This window comes from Talpa occidentalis, unplaced genomic scaffold (assembly GCF_014898055.3).
Source record: "Talpa occidentalis isolate TD23 unplaced genomic scaffold, MPIMG_talOcc4v2.1 talOcc4.11, whole genome shotgun sequence".
NCBI classification, from domain to species: domain Eukaryota; kingdom Metazoa; phylum Chordata; class Mammalia; order Eulipotyphla; family Talpidae; genus Talpa; species Talpa occidentalis.
The window spans coordinates 67098291-67115215 of NW_023601104.1; the positions used below are offsets into that span (position 1 = coordinate 67098291).

Consider the following 16925-nt stretch of genomic DNA (forward strand, 5'->3'; position numbering starts at 1 on the left):
GACTGACATGTAAAAAATAATATTCTAGAGGGCCTCCCCGGTGGTGGAGCAGTTGAGCGCTGGATTGCGAAGCTGCCCGCAGCTTCTGCAGCGCCTGTTCAATCCCTGGCTGCTCCCCAGGCACCGGAGGAGGGTCCCGCATGGCGCACAGACCTCTCCTGGCACCTGCTGCTCCCCTCAGCAGTGTACTTCGGTCCTTCTGCCTGCTCTGCTCCCTGCTCTGGCTCTGGTGAATTCTCTCACCCTCTCCGCGCTTCTGACTCTACCCAGTGCTTGTATAAATAAATAAATAAATAAATAAATAAATAAATATCTTAAAAAAAAATAATATTCTAGAATATTTAATAGGGAATTAGATAGTAATGGATTTTAGAGTTAAATGGGACTTGGAGATAATTTAGTAGTTGGTGCCTCCAAAATATTAGGTGATTTGTTCAGTGTTACATAAATAGGTAGAGTTAGAGCTAAAAAAAAGAAATGTTAACTTTCCCATTAGTCAAAAAATTGAAAGATACTTAGTATTTGTGAAATTGTGAGAAAATGAGTATATATTATTAACAGTAAGGATTCAAAACCAATCTTTTTGTTTTTTTTTTTTAAGATTTATTTATTTATTTATACAAGCACTGGGTACAGTCAGAAGTGTGGGAGGGTGAGAGAATTCACCAGAGCCAGAGCGGGGAGCAGAGCAGGCAGAAGGACCGAAGTACACTGCTGAGGGGAGCAGCGGGCGGCAGGAGAGGTCTGCGCGCCATGTGGGACCCTCCTCCAGTAGCCAGGGAGCAGCCAGGGATCAAACCAGCGCCGCAGAGGCTGCAGGCAGCTTCGCAACCCAGTGCTCAACCGCTGCGCCACCGGGGAGGCCCTAAAACCAATCTTTTTGGAAAACAATCTGCCATATTTATTAAAATTGGAAGTGAGCATCCTAAGATGAGAATATTGAATGAAGTTTGGTAACTTCATAAGGCATTCCTCATAGCTCTTAAAAAAGAAACTAGAGGTGTTGATTTGGAAGGATAACTACATTAAGCATGCTTTGGAATCATATGTACAGTAGGAACCTGTCCAGGTTAAGAGGAAATATGCAACTCTCAAGTACTCATTAGTTACCTAGGTTAATTACCTAAATTTTTTTATTTACAAATTCTTAATCTTATCTTAGATTTTTAATTCAGTGACTTTGATTTCTTTATAGAAGGGTACCTGCCTCATGAGATCCCGAAGGCTGAGTATCTACCTTGCTTAAAAATTTATTAGGCCTCGGGCCTCCCCAGTGGCGCAGTGGTTGAGCGCTAGGTTGCGAAGCTGCCTGCAGCCTCTGCAGCGCTGGTTCGATCCCCGGCCGCCAGGCGAGGGTCCCACATGGCACGCAGACCTCTCCTGCCATGCCCGCTGCTCCCCTCAGCAGTGTACTTCATCAGTCTGCCTGTTCTGTTCCCTGATCTGGTTCTGGTGAATTCTCTCACCCTCCTGCACTTCTGACTGTACCCAGTGCTTGTGTAAATAAATAAATATATCTTTAAAAAAAAAAAATTAAAAAAAAAATTTATTAGGCCTCAAATAAAGTATAAAGTATATAAGCAACATGAACACCTTACTGTCTAGCACATTAGCATATTGTAGATTCTTTACAAATACATTTTGGAGTAGTAAAAAGAATTGTATAATAAATATTTAACATATTTTGCAAGCAATTAATCAAATCATTTGGATTCTTGCCTTTAGCATCAGTTTTGTCTCTCCTTAAAAATACTTTTTATTCCTTACCTATTCCTGAAAATAATTTGAAACAGTCTAATATAAGAAGTATTTTGTAATAGAAACGATCATGAGGAGAATAAATGTTCCAATGCAAAAAAAAAAAGATACAGTAAAAGGAAATTATTAGTGTTGTGTGCCAAAGGGTGAAAATAATCACAAATTAAATAATAAAGAGTGTTACTATAACTATGAGCAAAATTGTGCTTGTGTTCTGACCAAGATTTTTAAAAGGAACCATATTTAAATGGAAATATAAATCAGTGTGGTGCAAAGAAACATGCTGTTCAATTAAAACAGGTACATTTTCATAATATTAAAATTTATTTTTATTATAGTATTCAGGATACAGAGTATCAAAAACAATAATTTTCTCAAAGGTGATCTTTTAAAAAGTGATTTTATGGAAAAGGAAAATGCAGCATGTCTTATAACTTCTCTGAATCAAGAAATTTTTCTTTTATGAGTAAATCAACATAAGCTACCTAAAGACTGGGATAGTTTATGTAATCTGAAGAAATATGTAATTAGCATGCCACCTAAATTATTTTACCGGGACATAAATTGATTCAGTTACAAATCATGACAAGAGTCTCCTGTTCTTTCTGTCAAGTGCGCACTTGCTTTGTAAGTGATCTGAAACGTGGACTGAACATCCAAGCAGCAAAATTTAATATTGATGGCAATACTGAGGTAAGTTAAAAATAATTGTATATTCTTTATTCAAAAATTATAAGGCATATGCTTACACCTTTTTCTTTTTCAGCGTCCTTTACCACCCCCAGATGTTGACTACCCATTAGATGGAGAGAAAATTTTACATGTCCTTGGATCAATCAGGTTAGGCATTTTTATGAGCTAAATGATGAACTGATACATTTTTTTAAAAATATTTGTATAAACCTGAAGTAGTATCGATTTGATAATTTTGTGTTTTTCATTAAGTCCCATCATTCATGATTAATTTTATTATTCAACTTAAAAAATTCTTTACTGTTCACCAAGATAATCCATAGTTTAATTAACGGAACTAACCATTTCTTGATATGGAGTGTGAGGTAGGATATGTTAAAACGGGGTTCAGCAAATGTTTTCTATAAAAGACCAGACAGTAAATAGCTTGGACTTCCTGACCAATTTCCTGACAGTAAATAGCATGGACTTCTGTTCTGGCTGTTCAGCTCTAAAATTGCAAAATCAGTCATAGACAATATGTAAGTGAATGAACTTACCAGTGTTCCAGTGGGCTGAATTTGGATTACAGCCATAGTTTGCTGACTTACACTTTAAAACCTTATTTTGTTCGAAAGAGTACATTCTTCCAAATGTTGCCATCTTTAAGATAAGTTAGTAATTTACCTTTTATTATTCATTAGATTATTCTAATGATGCAGTAGAAGTTGTTCAAGATTTATATAATTATTTGGTAACAATATTTTTGTTTATACCCAAGCTTTAGAAAAATTGTATTATAAAAGTTTCTGCAAGGGCCTCTCTGGTGGCGCAGGTGTTAAAGTCTCAGCGCTGTCAAGCTATTGCCAGCCACTGTGGCATGAGTTCAATCCCCGCCCAGGGAGTTAACCAGTATAGCGCAGCAGACCTCTCCTGTCTTGCTCACTGCTCCCCCTCAGCAGTGTATTTCAGTAGATCTGCTTTTTCTGCTTCCCGCTCTGTCTGTGGTGAATCCTCTCACATCCCACATCTCTGGTCTACACCCCAGTTCTTGTATGCATAAATAAATAAAATAAATTTCAAAAAATTTTCTGCAAAAAGTTAGGTAAGAAGATGGACAGAAAAGAATTATAATGTAAATATTGAAAGTCCTGTCAGATTTTGAGATAATTAATGTAGAGGTTGAGATATTAAAAGAATGAACGTAAGTACATTGAAATCAAAGCTAATAGGGGAACAAAAGTATAACTGGGATACTTTTCAGTAGTAATTTCTTATTGTACCTCCTATTTAACTTTATATTTAGTAAATTATTATTTTAAATTTTCTTCTGATTGTTTACTAGCGCCCAGAATAAGAGAAAACAACAATTGTTTAAGGATAAGAGAAAATAAGTGTTTAAGGAAATTGAGCTAACATAGAACTTTCAGTTACATAATAATAGGAATATACATTAGTAATAAAAATAAAAGTGTTACCACAATAAAAAAATTAAAATATAAAGAACTGGACTGAAATTAAAAAAAAAAAAAAACTACAGTTTCACTTTCCAAACCCAATTTTCAGTTGTTTAATAACATGTTTTCCTTACCAAAATAATCTAGTTCCATTGAAACCTTATTAGATGTAAATCTAAAGGGTCCTTGAAAGTAAAGGACCATTTTAAAAAATCATTCTCAATATATATTTTAACTAAAAATTTATAAAAGATGTGTTTATTTGCAAAACTTTTTTACAAGACCTTTTCTTTGAGCATAGGTGTGCTTCAGAGCACTTACTAAATTTTCATAGACCAGTAATTCATGGTTTATGATTTTCACTTTAAAGTTACTTATGAATCAGTCTTGGTACAGAATCCTAGATATTTTCTTACAGACTTTACAGTGACATGACCTATATTAAAAACATTTTAAAAATTATTTGGTCTTTCTAGAACATTCAGCATAGTTCATATAAAAGTTTTTTTTTCATCATAATAGTTCATTGATTAAGTTGTAATTGTTAAATTTTGTAATTTCAGTATCAAATCAACAATGAAAGATTTAAATAAAGAATACTGATCATTTGTCACTCAACTGTTAGAATCACAAGTGTGTAGACATAACAGCAAATGATTGACTAACCATGAATGCTTAGCATGCTGCAGGCCTCAATATTACTTTACTGATAAAATGCACAGTTAGCAAGTAGATTGAGTCTCATGATGAGAATTTTGTTTTGAGAAAGATTCAAGAAAGCTTAAAATAGCATGATATACATTTTATGTATATAAAAAAAAGCATGGTGATATGTGTAGGTACAGTTTTCAATTGCATTGGATAGAGATAAGTTTGGCCACAAGTTAATACAAACCTGAAAATAATGACTTCAACAAAATAGAAGCTTGTCTCTCACTTAAAAGAGAAGTTCAGCAGTAGGGGCCTTCCTGGTGGCGCGAGGGGTTAAGTCTCAGCACTAAGAAGCTACTGCAGCAGCTGCAGCACTAGTTTGATCACTGGCCAGGGAGCTAACTCACAAGGCACAGCAGACTTCTCCTGGGCCTCCCTGGTGGCACAAGTGGTTAAGATGCAACCTATGAAGCTGTCCACAGCCACTGCAGCAAGGGTTCGATCCCCGGCCAGGGAGCTACTCACATGGTGCAGCAGACCTCTCCTGACTTGCCCGCTGCTCCCCTCAGCAGTGTATTTCAGTCAGTCTGCCTGTTCTGCTCCCTGCTCTGTCTCTGGTAAATCCCCTCACCTCCCCCCACACCTCTGACCTAGACCCCAGCTCTTGTATGCATAAATAAATAAAATGAACCTTTAAAAAAAAAAAAGTTCTGCAGTAGATAGTCCAGGGATGATATGACAGCTCCCATCAAGGGCCCAAACATCCTTTCAGAATGAACAGGACAATGGAAAATGAGAATTTTATTAGGCAGCTAGCAATCTTTGCTATGTATTATTTTTGAAACAAGTGCTTTGTGGAAGAGGGGGGCGGCGGTTGTTGATTTTTAATCTCCCATGGCACTGCTGAACTACTTGTTGAATCTTACTAGCTTTTATAGAATTCCATGTCTTTTTTACTGTTAAGTTTAGGGCGATATTTAGTGTAAAAAAATGTGTAAATCTATACATAATAATAGTTGTAGCTAATACTTAACAGAGTGTGTTCTATGTGCTATGTACTGTCCTGTTAGCTCATTGACTTCTCCACTATGTGGCAGATTCTGTTATTCTCCTTATTACATTTGTCTCATTACAAATGAGAACACCTTTTGTTTTAATAATTATTCTGTATTAACATAGTTAATGTTACTTAAAAATATGCTAAAAGGATTTGGTATATTCTGTGTCATTAAGTGATGCCAACAGAAAATTCTGCTTTTAATTTCAGAGATTCAGTTGTGGAAATTCTCTTTGAACAAGATAATGAAGAGAAGTCAGTTGCTACTTTGATATTGGATTCTCTTATGCAGGTATTTTAATTTTATTTTAAAAAAATCAGTGTTTGACTATAATTCCTTAAAGAAAAAATTTAAATCCTATTTTCTGTATTTTTATTTTAACCATTGGTTATAATTCCAATGATTTTATGGTAATTTTTATAGTTAATGAGTTTTACTTTGATGGTGAGATATAGTACCTACACATTTCAAACCCAGGGTAATGAATGTTATGCACATAACATGTATTTTTTCCAGAGCAATGATAACAGATTTTTATTTTGTACCTAGTATACCATGTAGTTCTTCAAAATGTAGGTTTATATATTGTTGAATTTTAAATTCCACAGGGTTCATGATAATTAGTCTATTTAGTTTAATGACTATGGGATCATAGAATTCCAGATGAAATATTATTGCTTTGGAAGCTTTTATCTATTTCTAGGACTCCAGGAACTTTTATGAAAAACATCATGTTTTTAGGACTTAAACATTAGGACTTAAACATTCCTAATTCTTAGCACTGATGTGGAAACATAATTTTTCTGAGAATTTATCTTCATACTCAACCGTGGCTCTGACTGTATCTTCCTACTCTAACATAGCACCTTTTAGAAAATGAAGTTTTCACACACCTTCCTTACTGAAATACAAAAGTTTTTTATTCTCATGTTTTTTGCTCAACTCAGTCATTCTACCATGGAAATAAGACTCACATATTACTACTAAATGCCCTGTGGAATTTAAAATTATAGCTATTAGATTTTAAAAGACTTTAATATCTTTAAAGTTCTATATAAGTATATGGCAATATTATCATAGGGTTTATATTTACTATATGAAGAATTTCTTTATTAAAGAAACTTTCTTGTGGTCCTTTTTGTAATACAAATGTTCACATTTAATTTGTAATGCAGAAATAATCTATGTATTTTTTAAATCCAGTCACTCATTATTTATCACTTAAGGATAAATTGGGTTTTTTTTTTTTTTCTCTTTTAATACCAGTGCCCAATAGACACCAGGAAGCAACTGTCAGAAAATTTGGTAGTCATCGGTGGCACATCAATGTTGCCAGGATTTCTACACAGATTACTTGCAGAAATAAGGTATTTGGTAGAAAAACCAAAATATAAAACAACACTTGGCACCAAGACATTCCGCATTCATACTCCACCTGCAAAAGCTAATTGTGTGGCCTGGTTGGGAGGTAAGAATTTAGTTTAAATATAAATAAACCATGTGTAATTAGATCCTGAATGATATCACTTATGGATTATTAGAATAGTTGATTCAGTATTCAAAATTGGCCACTTAAACTAATAGAATTATTAAATGTTTTTCTTTGAATATTCTTAAATTGTTAATTTTCAAAATTATAACTATTTTCTCTTGGCATTTGCATGTTAATTTTTTTAAGTAAACTTCTTCATCCAATTAAAGTCCTTCCTCATAATAGCAGTAGCTATGAATTTACTCCAGTGTTGCTACCATTGTTATAAACACTTACTTTAAATCCTTCCAAACCTTAATTTGTGAATTATATAAGAAGACTGATCTCTTTATACAGTTACAATTTATTTTGTGACTGAGTTCATCGAATGTTTTAGTTTATGATCATTTCTCTGAAATAAGCAAATAGCTTAATAAGGAACTACTTTGAAAAGAAAATCAATCATGGTTGTATTTAATTGTATACTTTCTAATACCTGTTTTATACACCTAATAATAATCAGGATCATTTGGAGAGAAAAACAAACTCTTGACATTTTAAATGGCCTTTATATTTCTTGTCAAGTAGGGTTTGGTCAAAATGTTATTTTGAGCTAGGACAAATAGTAAGTTATTTTTGAAAGACTGACTTGCGGTCTTCACAAGTTCTTTAGCATAGACTCTTAAGACTGTTTATCATTTTTACCATAATTTGCTATATGCCATTTAAGTTATTTTCAACACTAAAATTAGGACTTAACCTTTTTTCATAATATGCACTATAGACCAATTCAATTAGAATTAATTTGAAGAGTATGAATATGCATTGCTGAATTTCACCAATTCACTCCTTTATAATGAAGTAGATGTGTATATAAAGTTCTCTGGTGAAAGTTTTCATCTGAGCTATAAAAATATTTATTACACAGGGGCTATTTTTGGAGCATTGCAAGACATACTTGGGAGCCGTTCAATCTCAAAGGAATATTATAACCAGACGGGCCGCATACCTGATTGGTGTTCTCTTAACAACCCACCTTTGGAAATGATGTTTGATGTTGGAAAGGCTCAACCACCTCTGATGAAGAGAGCTTTTTCCACTGAGAAATAAAAGTTTGATTTAAATTAAACTTTGTGGGAGGGGAAATAAATAAAAATTAAAATTAAACTTTGCTTTTTGTCAAATATCTAATCAATTAGCAAATTATATAAAGTACATCAGATACTGTTAGAGATGACATTAGTGGAAGTGAAAGCATTTCTGTAATTACTCTATATTAACATGTAATTCTTTTGACTTTCATTTTTCTTGTTTAGTAGTAAAATGGTAGCTGATACTTACAAAATACACTAGTTTTATTAATAAAACACAGTAAAGCAGTTTAAAATATAGTTCATTTTTCAGAAAGAATAGTAACAGTGTTCCTCCACAGTTCACATAATCTTTCCTGGGCATCATACAGTTCGTTCATTTCATTATTTTCAGTAGTTATTTCATTTAAAGCGTAAGTAACGTTACCATTACCAGTTATTTCTATTGTTACCATGGATCTATTTTTCATCTTGGTATTTTTCTGTCTATGTTATAAGAATACTGCTTTTCCATAAATATATTTAACTCTTTGGACTGAGAATGTTTGTTAAGCTTTTGTTAAGCTAACTGTAGAAATAGCCACTCTGACTTTAGTTTCTTTTATGTAAAAAGGAATTTCTTTTTTTGCACTTTTATGCAACTGCTTTATAAACATGATTCATAATGTCTTTAATCTTTTGTGCATTTATCCTCAGGACAATGATGAAATATTCAGTGTTTAGTTTTTGTATTTGTTTTTAATGAACTGCATCTTACTGAGATTTTGCTGATTTCATCCTTTCTAGATACCTGTAAAGATTAAATGCATACATATTTGTGCTCATATTCTCCAAGACTATGTAGCAACTAATACATTTTAAGAATAAATACCCCCAAGTCTGTTCTTACTCCTAATCATTTTGATTGTCCTTTTCTAGATCCTCTCCTGTTTTGCTACATGCTTTATGTGTATGATAGTACTATCTAACTCTTGAAAGAGCTGATTCCTGGCATTTAGAATGGGATAGGATTCATATTTATATTTGTGTATGTGTTTTATTTTTTGAAATACTCCTACCTTTACTTTGTTATTATATACTACTACTTTAGTAGCCCAAGACAAAATTTATTCAATACTTACTGAGTGTCTGCTATGTACCTGGTATAGTTTTAGACATTGAATGCTACAAGTAAGATACTTCCTTTACTTTGGGAGTTTTACAGACTAGTAAAAATGGCTGTGTATACAACTAAGGAAATAAAACAGAATCTGGGTTTTCACTGTTGTTGTTAATTCTGACCAAGTTGTTAAAGGAAAACATCTCAGAGAAGGATTTTGACCTTGTTCCTGAAGGATGAGAAGAATTTTAATAATTGCAGGTTTATTCCAGGCTATGTAAACTGAATTCTCTACACAATAGCTTAAAGCATTTGAGATTGAGATAAAGGCATTGTTAATTAAGGATTCAATCATGAACAACTTGAAAACCATATTAAACTGGTGAATAAAACTAAGAAAGTTTAATTTTGCCACCCAGTTTACCAATATGTTCATTCCAAAAAGTGAGATTCTTTTGGGCATACCACTCTTCCATAGCACCCTTTACCCCCAAATAGCAATCTTTCCTACAAGCACTTTATCTGTAACTGAGGCACAACTTTCATCATGTAATTGTTTCTATATAGTTTTTATATTCCTTTCTGGAATTTGAACTTAACAAGAGTAAAGACCCTTTATTTCTTAATTTTGAAAATTCCTGGTAGAATTGCCCATAATAGGTGTACTATTAATGACAGATTCATTATTTTAGTAATATTCTTCTTTTGCAGTCAATATTTTTTAAGATTCTGACTTGTTAACTTTGGATTACTTATGAGAAGTTTTTCATTGAATATTACGAAGAATAAGATCTCTGACTAATAGAACTTATAGCTATAGTGTTAGACACCTAGTAGCTACAGTTAAGGAATAGAGCCCTCTGTATTATCTGTTGAATCATGTGGCCCAGAAAGATATGTTGAAGTTCTAGCCTCCAGTAACTGTGAATATGACCTTATTTAAATGGAATCCTTGGAGATGTAATCAAATTAAGGTGGGCCCTAATTCAACATAACTAGTGTCCTTAAAAGCAGAGGGAAATGCCATATGAGACAGAGACACAGGAAAAAAGCATAACAGACAAAGATTGGAATTAGCTATACACCAAGGAACACCAAGGATTGCTATAGACATTAAAAACTATAAGCAGAGAACAGATTTTTTAAAATATTTTATATAATTCTTATATCATTTTTCATTTTTGCACAATGTATGCATTTTTATTTTGGTTATATTCCCCATACAATTGTACCCCCCCTTATTTTGACCCTAATCCTCTCCCCCAAACCCCCCCCCGTCCCCACCATAGTGTGTCTCTAGTTTATAGTTGATCGTTGATTTTGATTTTTACTTTGCATTAATTAGTCTTTTTCCTGGTCCCTTATTTAGGTTTTCTAAATTCCTGCTATGAGTGAGACCATCCGGTATTTTCCTTTCTGACTTATTTCGCTGAGCATGATCCCTTCTAGCTCCATCCATGTTGCTGCAAACTGCATGTGTTTATCTTTTTTGATTGCTTAGTAATAGTCTATTGTGTATATGTACCACATCTTGTTGATCCAGTCATCTATTTTTGGGCATTTGGGTTGTTAAAGAGAGCACTTAGAACATGGCTCTGCCTGTACCTTGATTTCTAACTTTGAGCCCCAGCTGTGAGACAACAAATTTCTGTTTGAAGCTATTCGGTTTGTGACACTTTGTGGTAGTCCTAGGAAACTTATAAAACCTCCTTCATTCACTAGTTCAACACTTATTTAACATCCATTAGATACCAATTTAGGTGCCTGCTACATAATTAGTGAACAAAGACAATAATCCTGCCTTTGTAGAGCATATGTTCCAACGGAATGGGAGAAGGTGAAGAGATATTACTCAGTGACTTGTTAACAAAGACACATTAGACGAGTGTGACCTGATGAGAAATATATATTGGACTCTGCCACTGGTTCGTGACAACTCCACAGGCCTTTGTAATTTCCTGAGTGACGGAGTGTTAGGAGCATCTGATACAGAGTTCCTAAAGCCCTTGTAATTTCCTGGTGTATCTTTTGTTCTAATGAGTCAACTCTTTGTGGGCTCCTGAATAGCTTCAGATGAAGACGTCACCAGGAAAACCAAGCCATGATTAGAAGCTTAGCACTTTCAGCTCCACCCTTCACCCTCCAGGGAGAAAAGATGAGTTGAAGTTTGAGTTAATCAACCTTACCTGTGAAACCTACATTAATGTCCCTGAACTTAGTTGTTCAGACAGCTTCTTGCTTGGTGAACACATCAAGGTGCTGGCAGGGTGGTGACCAGGAGAGGGCATGGAAGTTCTGTGTGCCACATGCTGCCCCATGCATCTCTTCCTGTGGGTGTTTCTGCATTGTATCCCTTATAATAAAATGGGAATAAATAACCTGTTTTTCCTGAGTTCTGTGAGCTGTTTGAAAAATTATCAAACATGAGGAAAGGGTTGTGGGAATCCCCAATTTGTAGGCAGTTGATCAGAAGCACCAGTGTCATGAACTTTTGATTGGCATCTCACATCCACTTTAGACAAGCTAGTCACTGTCCAACTTGTTAAACGAATGTTGCCGTACCAATTTCAGCTTTATGCATCCTTTATTAAGATATAATTGCCCCTGCTTTCTGAGAATACCCACTCCAGAAGGAGCCTTCACTTCTTTAGACCCTTCCCCAAGTTACCCAGCTAAGGCCCAAATCCTATAATAGGTTCTTCTTTAATACCCTCTCATTGAGGCACCCACATGTTCAGGATGCCATGAGTAATACACCAAAGTTGGTTCAGCTATTGTGTTTTGGTCTTTGGGCATTGTCAGGGCTAAAAGGTGGGACAAGGGGAATGGTGAGCTTAAGCAACTGGATAGTTATTGCTCCAACGGGGAATTAGTCTGCAGGGAAACCAGGTCAAAGCTTTTGTTTTAAGATAGAGAAATAACATTTTTGCATATTGAAAAGAAAAGTCTAGAGAGGAAAATGTATGGTCGGTTAGAAGGAGAATCTGGATAACGCAGAGGGTATAGGGTCTTTAGATAGGATTGCTTTAGGTGGGAGTATGTTCCGCTCACACACTGGTACAGTGAGATCTGCAACGTGCCAGGATGTGATGGTCTGGGACCCTGTGTGTGTACGTTCCATTTGCGATTGTTTTGTAAGTTCTCGGTGTCGAGGGGGAAAGGCAGAAATCCTGCCTCCTGCAAATACCTAATTGTACAGCCAAATTTTCATATCTCAGTTCATATCTTTGTTTCAAAGAGTTTCATTGTTCCCAGAATAATCCACTTCCTAACATGCATCCAATTGGATGGAATAGATTCAAAATATAATTCCAAGAACAATGATGTCTATACTGGTTGTATAAACTGACCACAGGAAAAAACTTTTCATTGTGTATTTCTTCAGGGGATAATATCGTCCCCTCGCCTCCCTCCGCAACCCTATATTGAAGCGAAGAAAAAGTAAAAACAACAAAGGAAGACGCGTCAATTCTTCGAAGTGCTCTTAAGTCTCCAGCTGCTTTTAAATCGGATTTAAGTTTTAGAAAAGCCGCTCATAATTTTGTTCTAATAAAGCAAAACTGCCCTTTACCAGCAACAATGCAAGTGTACATAGTGTCAGAAAACCAGTCCCCATCTTAAACAGTGACTTTTCACTTCCCTTTGTGCTTTAAGGAAGAGGTTGGGGAGGGATCAAGGAAAGGGAAACCTGTCCTTTCAAGTGCGCAAGCGCAGTTTGAGATGTTTTTGCTTGTAAAACGCTTTTTCCAGAGACCTGGTTAACATTGAAAACGTATTTAAATGAATTAGGCTTAGAGAACCTTCCTTAGTTACAATGCGTTGGAGAAATCTTAAAATCGAAAGTGAAGTTCTTCGAGAAAGAAAAAAGCAAGTTACGCCCAACGTGGGGCTCGAACCCACGACCCTGGGATTAAGAGTCCCATGCTCTACCGACTGAGCTAGCCGGGCACTTGCGAAAGCTGGGTATTTTTTTTTACCCCTTGATGAGTGTCCAACCGCATTTAGTGTTTTTTTTTTTTTTTACATAGTTCATTTACAAAAAAGTTTGTATTATATTATTAAATATATATTTTGAGATGTTTTAAAAAGACGATTAAAAGCAGCTGTTTAATTGTAATTAGATTTAATAATTTTTATTGCATGTGTCCCAAGATCATTGAAAGCTTATCAAATCTATCGTTATATTCATTGAATTTTTTCCATATGTTTTAAAATATTTACTGCCTATATAGTATCTATTTTACATAATATGTAATAAGACTATCCACCGTCTATCTAGTCAAGGAAAATTAAATTGAGGAAGGGAATTCTGATTCAACTACAATAAGGTCTCTTTCAGGTAAATGCCTGACAATGAAGATAAAACCCTCCTCCAGAGGTTGTTTTTTACCATCCTGTTCAATGATAGAAGCTGGGAAGAAAAGGAATATAGTATAATTGAATCTTATGGTAAACAGCATGTTAATTCTAGGAAAAAAGAGAACTGATTTTGATCAAATAATGACAAATTGAGACAACGAAATAATTTATATCTGTATAAATGGATGGATGGATGCATGGGAAGATATTCTGAGGTATTGGTCATATCTAGATAAGGTATTCTACTATTTTAGATATCATATTGTTGTGTTGGAGTCTATCCTCCTGCTTAGAATGCCAGTTAAAACCTAACTGTAAACCTATGAATAACAGAATTCTTAAGATATTATCCCTGAACTACAGTATTTAGAGATTAAACACAATGGGTATCATATTTCCTGAGGGACCTAATTAAAAGAAAAAACTTAAAGTATTAATACAATTATTCACTAACAATTTTTCTTGCAATTGCAAACTCTAGGTTTTTTTTAATATTTTATAACTTGACAGGAGAAATAGGGAAGTTAATTTGTATTTACTTGCAACGCAATGCATTTAAGTACCTAAATGCGAAAAGCACTGTTATATATTCTAGAGGACAGAAGAACAAAACAACGATCACCTCAAAAATTCATTAACCTATAGGAAAAGATATGTGTAAATTAATACTGATTTTACATGCCTTATTTCTGAAAGTAAGATGGAGTAATTTAATTAAAACAAAAAATTCATATCCATACCTTAAATTTTTTTTATATGAACTAGGCAAATAACCAAGAACCTACAACTACAATTTAATGAATTCATTCAAGAGCCAAGACAAATCAACAATCTAGCCAAACTATGTAGTTCATCTGAAGTGTCTGAAAAGAACTACAAATTCTTAATTATTAATCAATATAGAGTAGACACTAGGCACAAGTAGTGAAGTTAATTAAAAGTTTAACTGGCCCCCTAAACAAGTTCACCAGTTCACCTTCAAGGCAAATTCTCCTATGTCAATCCTCTCGAACTTTCTTCAGCACTTTGTTAACCTCATGAAAAGATTACAACTAGAATAGTTCAATGAGACTTAGGCAAATTAAATGGGTAATCTGCCTAGTAAATTCAAGTGAATTATTTATCCATGTGTTCAAGAATAAAATGTTAATTATAATGCTTTATTAACAGGAAGAAATTTTTGAAATTCTCCCTGGCTTTATACATTTTCAGTCAGTTTTACATATCTAAAATCGATCCTCATATTTCCACTGTCACTGCCATCATTCTAGTCCAAATCACTGTCCATTACTATTTGCAACAGGACCACAATTTTCCAAGCAGTCTCTGTGCTTCTTTTCTTCCCCTTATCTATAATTTTTCACACAAAAGCAAGGGAGCTCATTTAATTAGATAATATAATTCTCCTGTTAAAAAAAACTTCTCATGGCCTGGTAACATAAAGATTATAATAAATGTGAATGGAATGATGGAATTGGAAGATCACCGTTTGGCAACCATCATAATAATAACTGATTCAAATTAGGATCATTGGATACTAGTGGTTAAAAGGTTTTGGAGTAGCTATGTCCATAGTCTCAGGTAACTTCTTCACAAAATATTAATTCTAAAGGGAAAGTAGAAATTTTATAATGGAAAAGTAATCAACAGATCAAATTTAACCATGGGTAATTTAACAAGGTGACATGTGCCTCCAAACACAAGCTGTAAATTAATACAAGGTAACCTTTGTGTCCTTCTACCAAGAATGCATCTCTTGAATCTAATCATGAAAAAAGTATCATATAAACCCAAATTGAGGAATATCTTACAAAATGAATGTATTTTTCAAAAATGTTGATGCTATGGAACCCAAAGAAACATCAAGCAACCATTTTTTCAGATTAAAGAGGACCAGCAACATGGTAACTAAACAGCAATGTTGTGTGATCTTGGAGTTTCTTTTGCCTTGCAGATTATTGTTGAGATAATTGCCGAAATTTAACTGCAGTCTATGGGTTAGAAAATGGTATTATTTTCTAACTTTCAAATTGTATTGTGGATACGTAAAATAATGCTCCTGTTATGAAGGATGTAAATTCGATGTATTTACCAGTTTTTAAAAATACTGATGGCCTTCCACTCACAATCTGACTGAACTCCAAACCATTTTAACATCTAATCCCTGCCCATCTCTGGTTTCATTCCCCATCACTCTCCCCCACTTAATCGCTAGGACAGGCCATAATGATCTGACAGCTCTAGATCAAGGCAAGCTTTTTTCCTGTGCTTGCTATTCCCTAAACTACTCTCAGTCTTTCCTTTTTTTATTTTTTAACTGAGGTAAACCTCAGTAAAACCATCATCATAAATTCTATTCATGTTGTCCCAACTGGCAAGGTTTTATCTTTTCTATAGCTCTGTAGTATTTCATTGTGTGTAGAGATCACATCTTCTTTATGCAATCATTTATTGATGGACATTTAGTTTGTTTTTGTAATGTTATCACACTCTCAGCCTTTACTTATTCCCAAGTTTCAGTTTATCACATATGCAGAAAGTCATTCCCTAAGTACTCTGCCTGAAGTTCACACATTCTCTCTCCTCCCTTTTCACCACAAGATGCAACCATTTATTTCCTCTTTGTTGCCTATTTCTTCCCGTTGAATGTAAACTCCCTGTAGGATGGGGTTGCCATCCTATTAGCACTTTAAGAGATTTGGGACGTATTCCTGTATTATTCTACAGGAATTATTATATTATTATAAGATATTATAATACCATAATATTAAAAGATATTATTATACCTTTTAAAGCAGTGGTTTTTTTTTAAAATATTAAACATATAGAAAGAGTACCAGTGCATCTATAAGCCCTAGGTGAAACCTTAGAAAGCAACTTCCTCTCTTCTGAGACTAAGTGGATGAAAGGGGATGTCATCAAAATACTAGGGCAGAATCTGTGCCAAGGGTGGAAGCACACCTCAATCACACCACAGGTTTCTGTAGGAGTACGTGAACATCTTTGCTTTAAGAAAGAATAAGACAAAGACAAGAGAGGGGTCATATAAAAGATAAACAATAATTCCTAGGACAATTTCCACACTAGCGAAGGTATCAAAGTGGTTCAACAACACTCAGCACCGCAGCAAAACGGGAAAGCGTCCTACCTCCCCCTAACTCCCCTGCCACAGTCTCTGCACATGCGCATGCGCATCGGCAGCCACGTTCTCCGCCCCCTCTTTTCCCACAATCCTTTTAGACCGCGGATTAAAATCCCAGGAACCCGTCGCAGAGAAGAAGGCTATTGGTCGAAAAAGCAGCCAATGAA

General features: G+C 34.6%; 1 protein-coding gene and 1 non-coding gene across 2 annotated transcripts in view; one reads left to right on the forward strand and one right to left on the reverse strand.

Moving 5' to 3' along the window:
• ACTR10 (actin related protein 10) overlaps nt 1-9659 on the forward strand; it is a 30469-nt gene extending 20810 nt beyond the window's left edge. Inside the window, exons 9-13 of the mRNA XM_037503419.2 lie at nt 2372-2451; nt 2525-2598; nt 5806-5887; nt 6863-7064; nt 7996-9659. Of these exons, the coding sequence (XP_037359316.1) occupies nt 2372-2451; nt 2525-2598; nt 5806-5887; nt 6863-7064; nt 7996-8177 (620 nt within the window). The 3' untranslated portion in view covers nt 8178-9659. The remainder of the gene's footprint in view (nt 1-2371; nt 2452-2524; nt 2599-5805; nt 5888-6862; nt 7065-7995) is intronic.
• Nucleotides 9660-13132: 3473 nt separating this feature from the next.
• TRNAK-CUU (transfer RNA lysine (anticodon CUU)) lies at nt 13133-13205 on the reverse strand. Its single transcript has one exon. It is a non-coding gene; the product is annotated as a tRNA-Lys (tRNA).
• Between the last annotated feature and the right edge of the window lie 3720 nt (nt 13206-16925).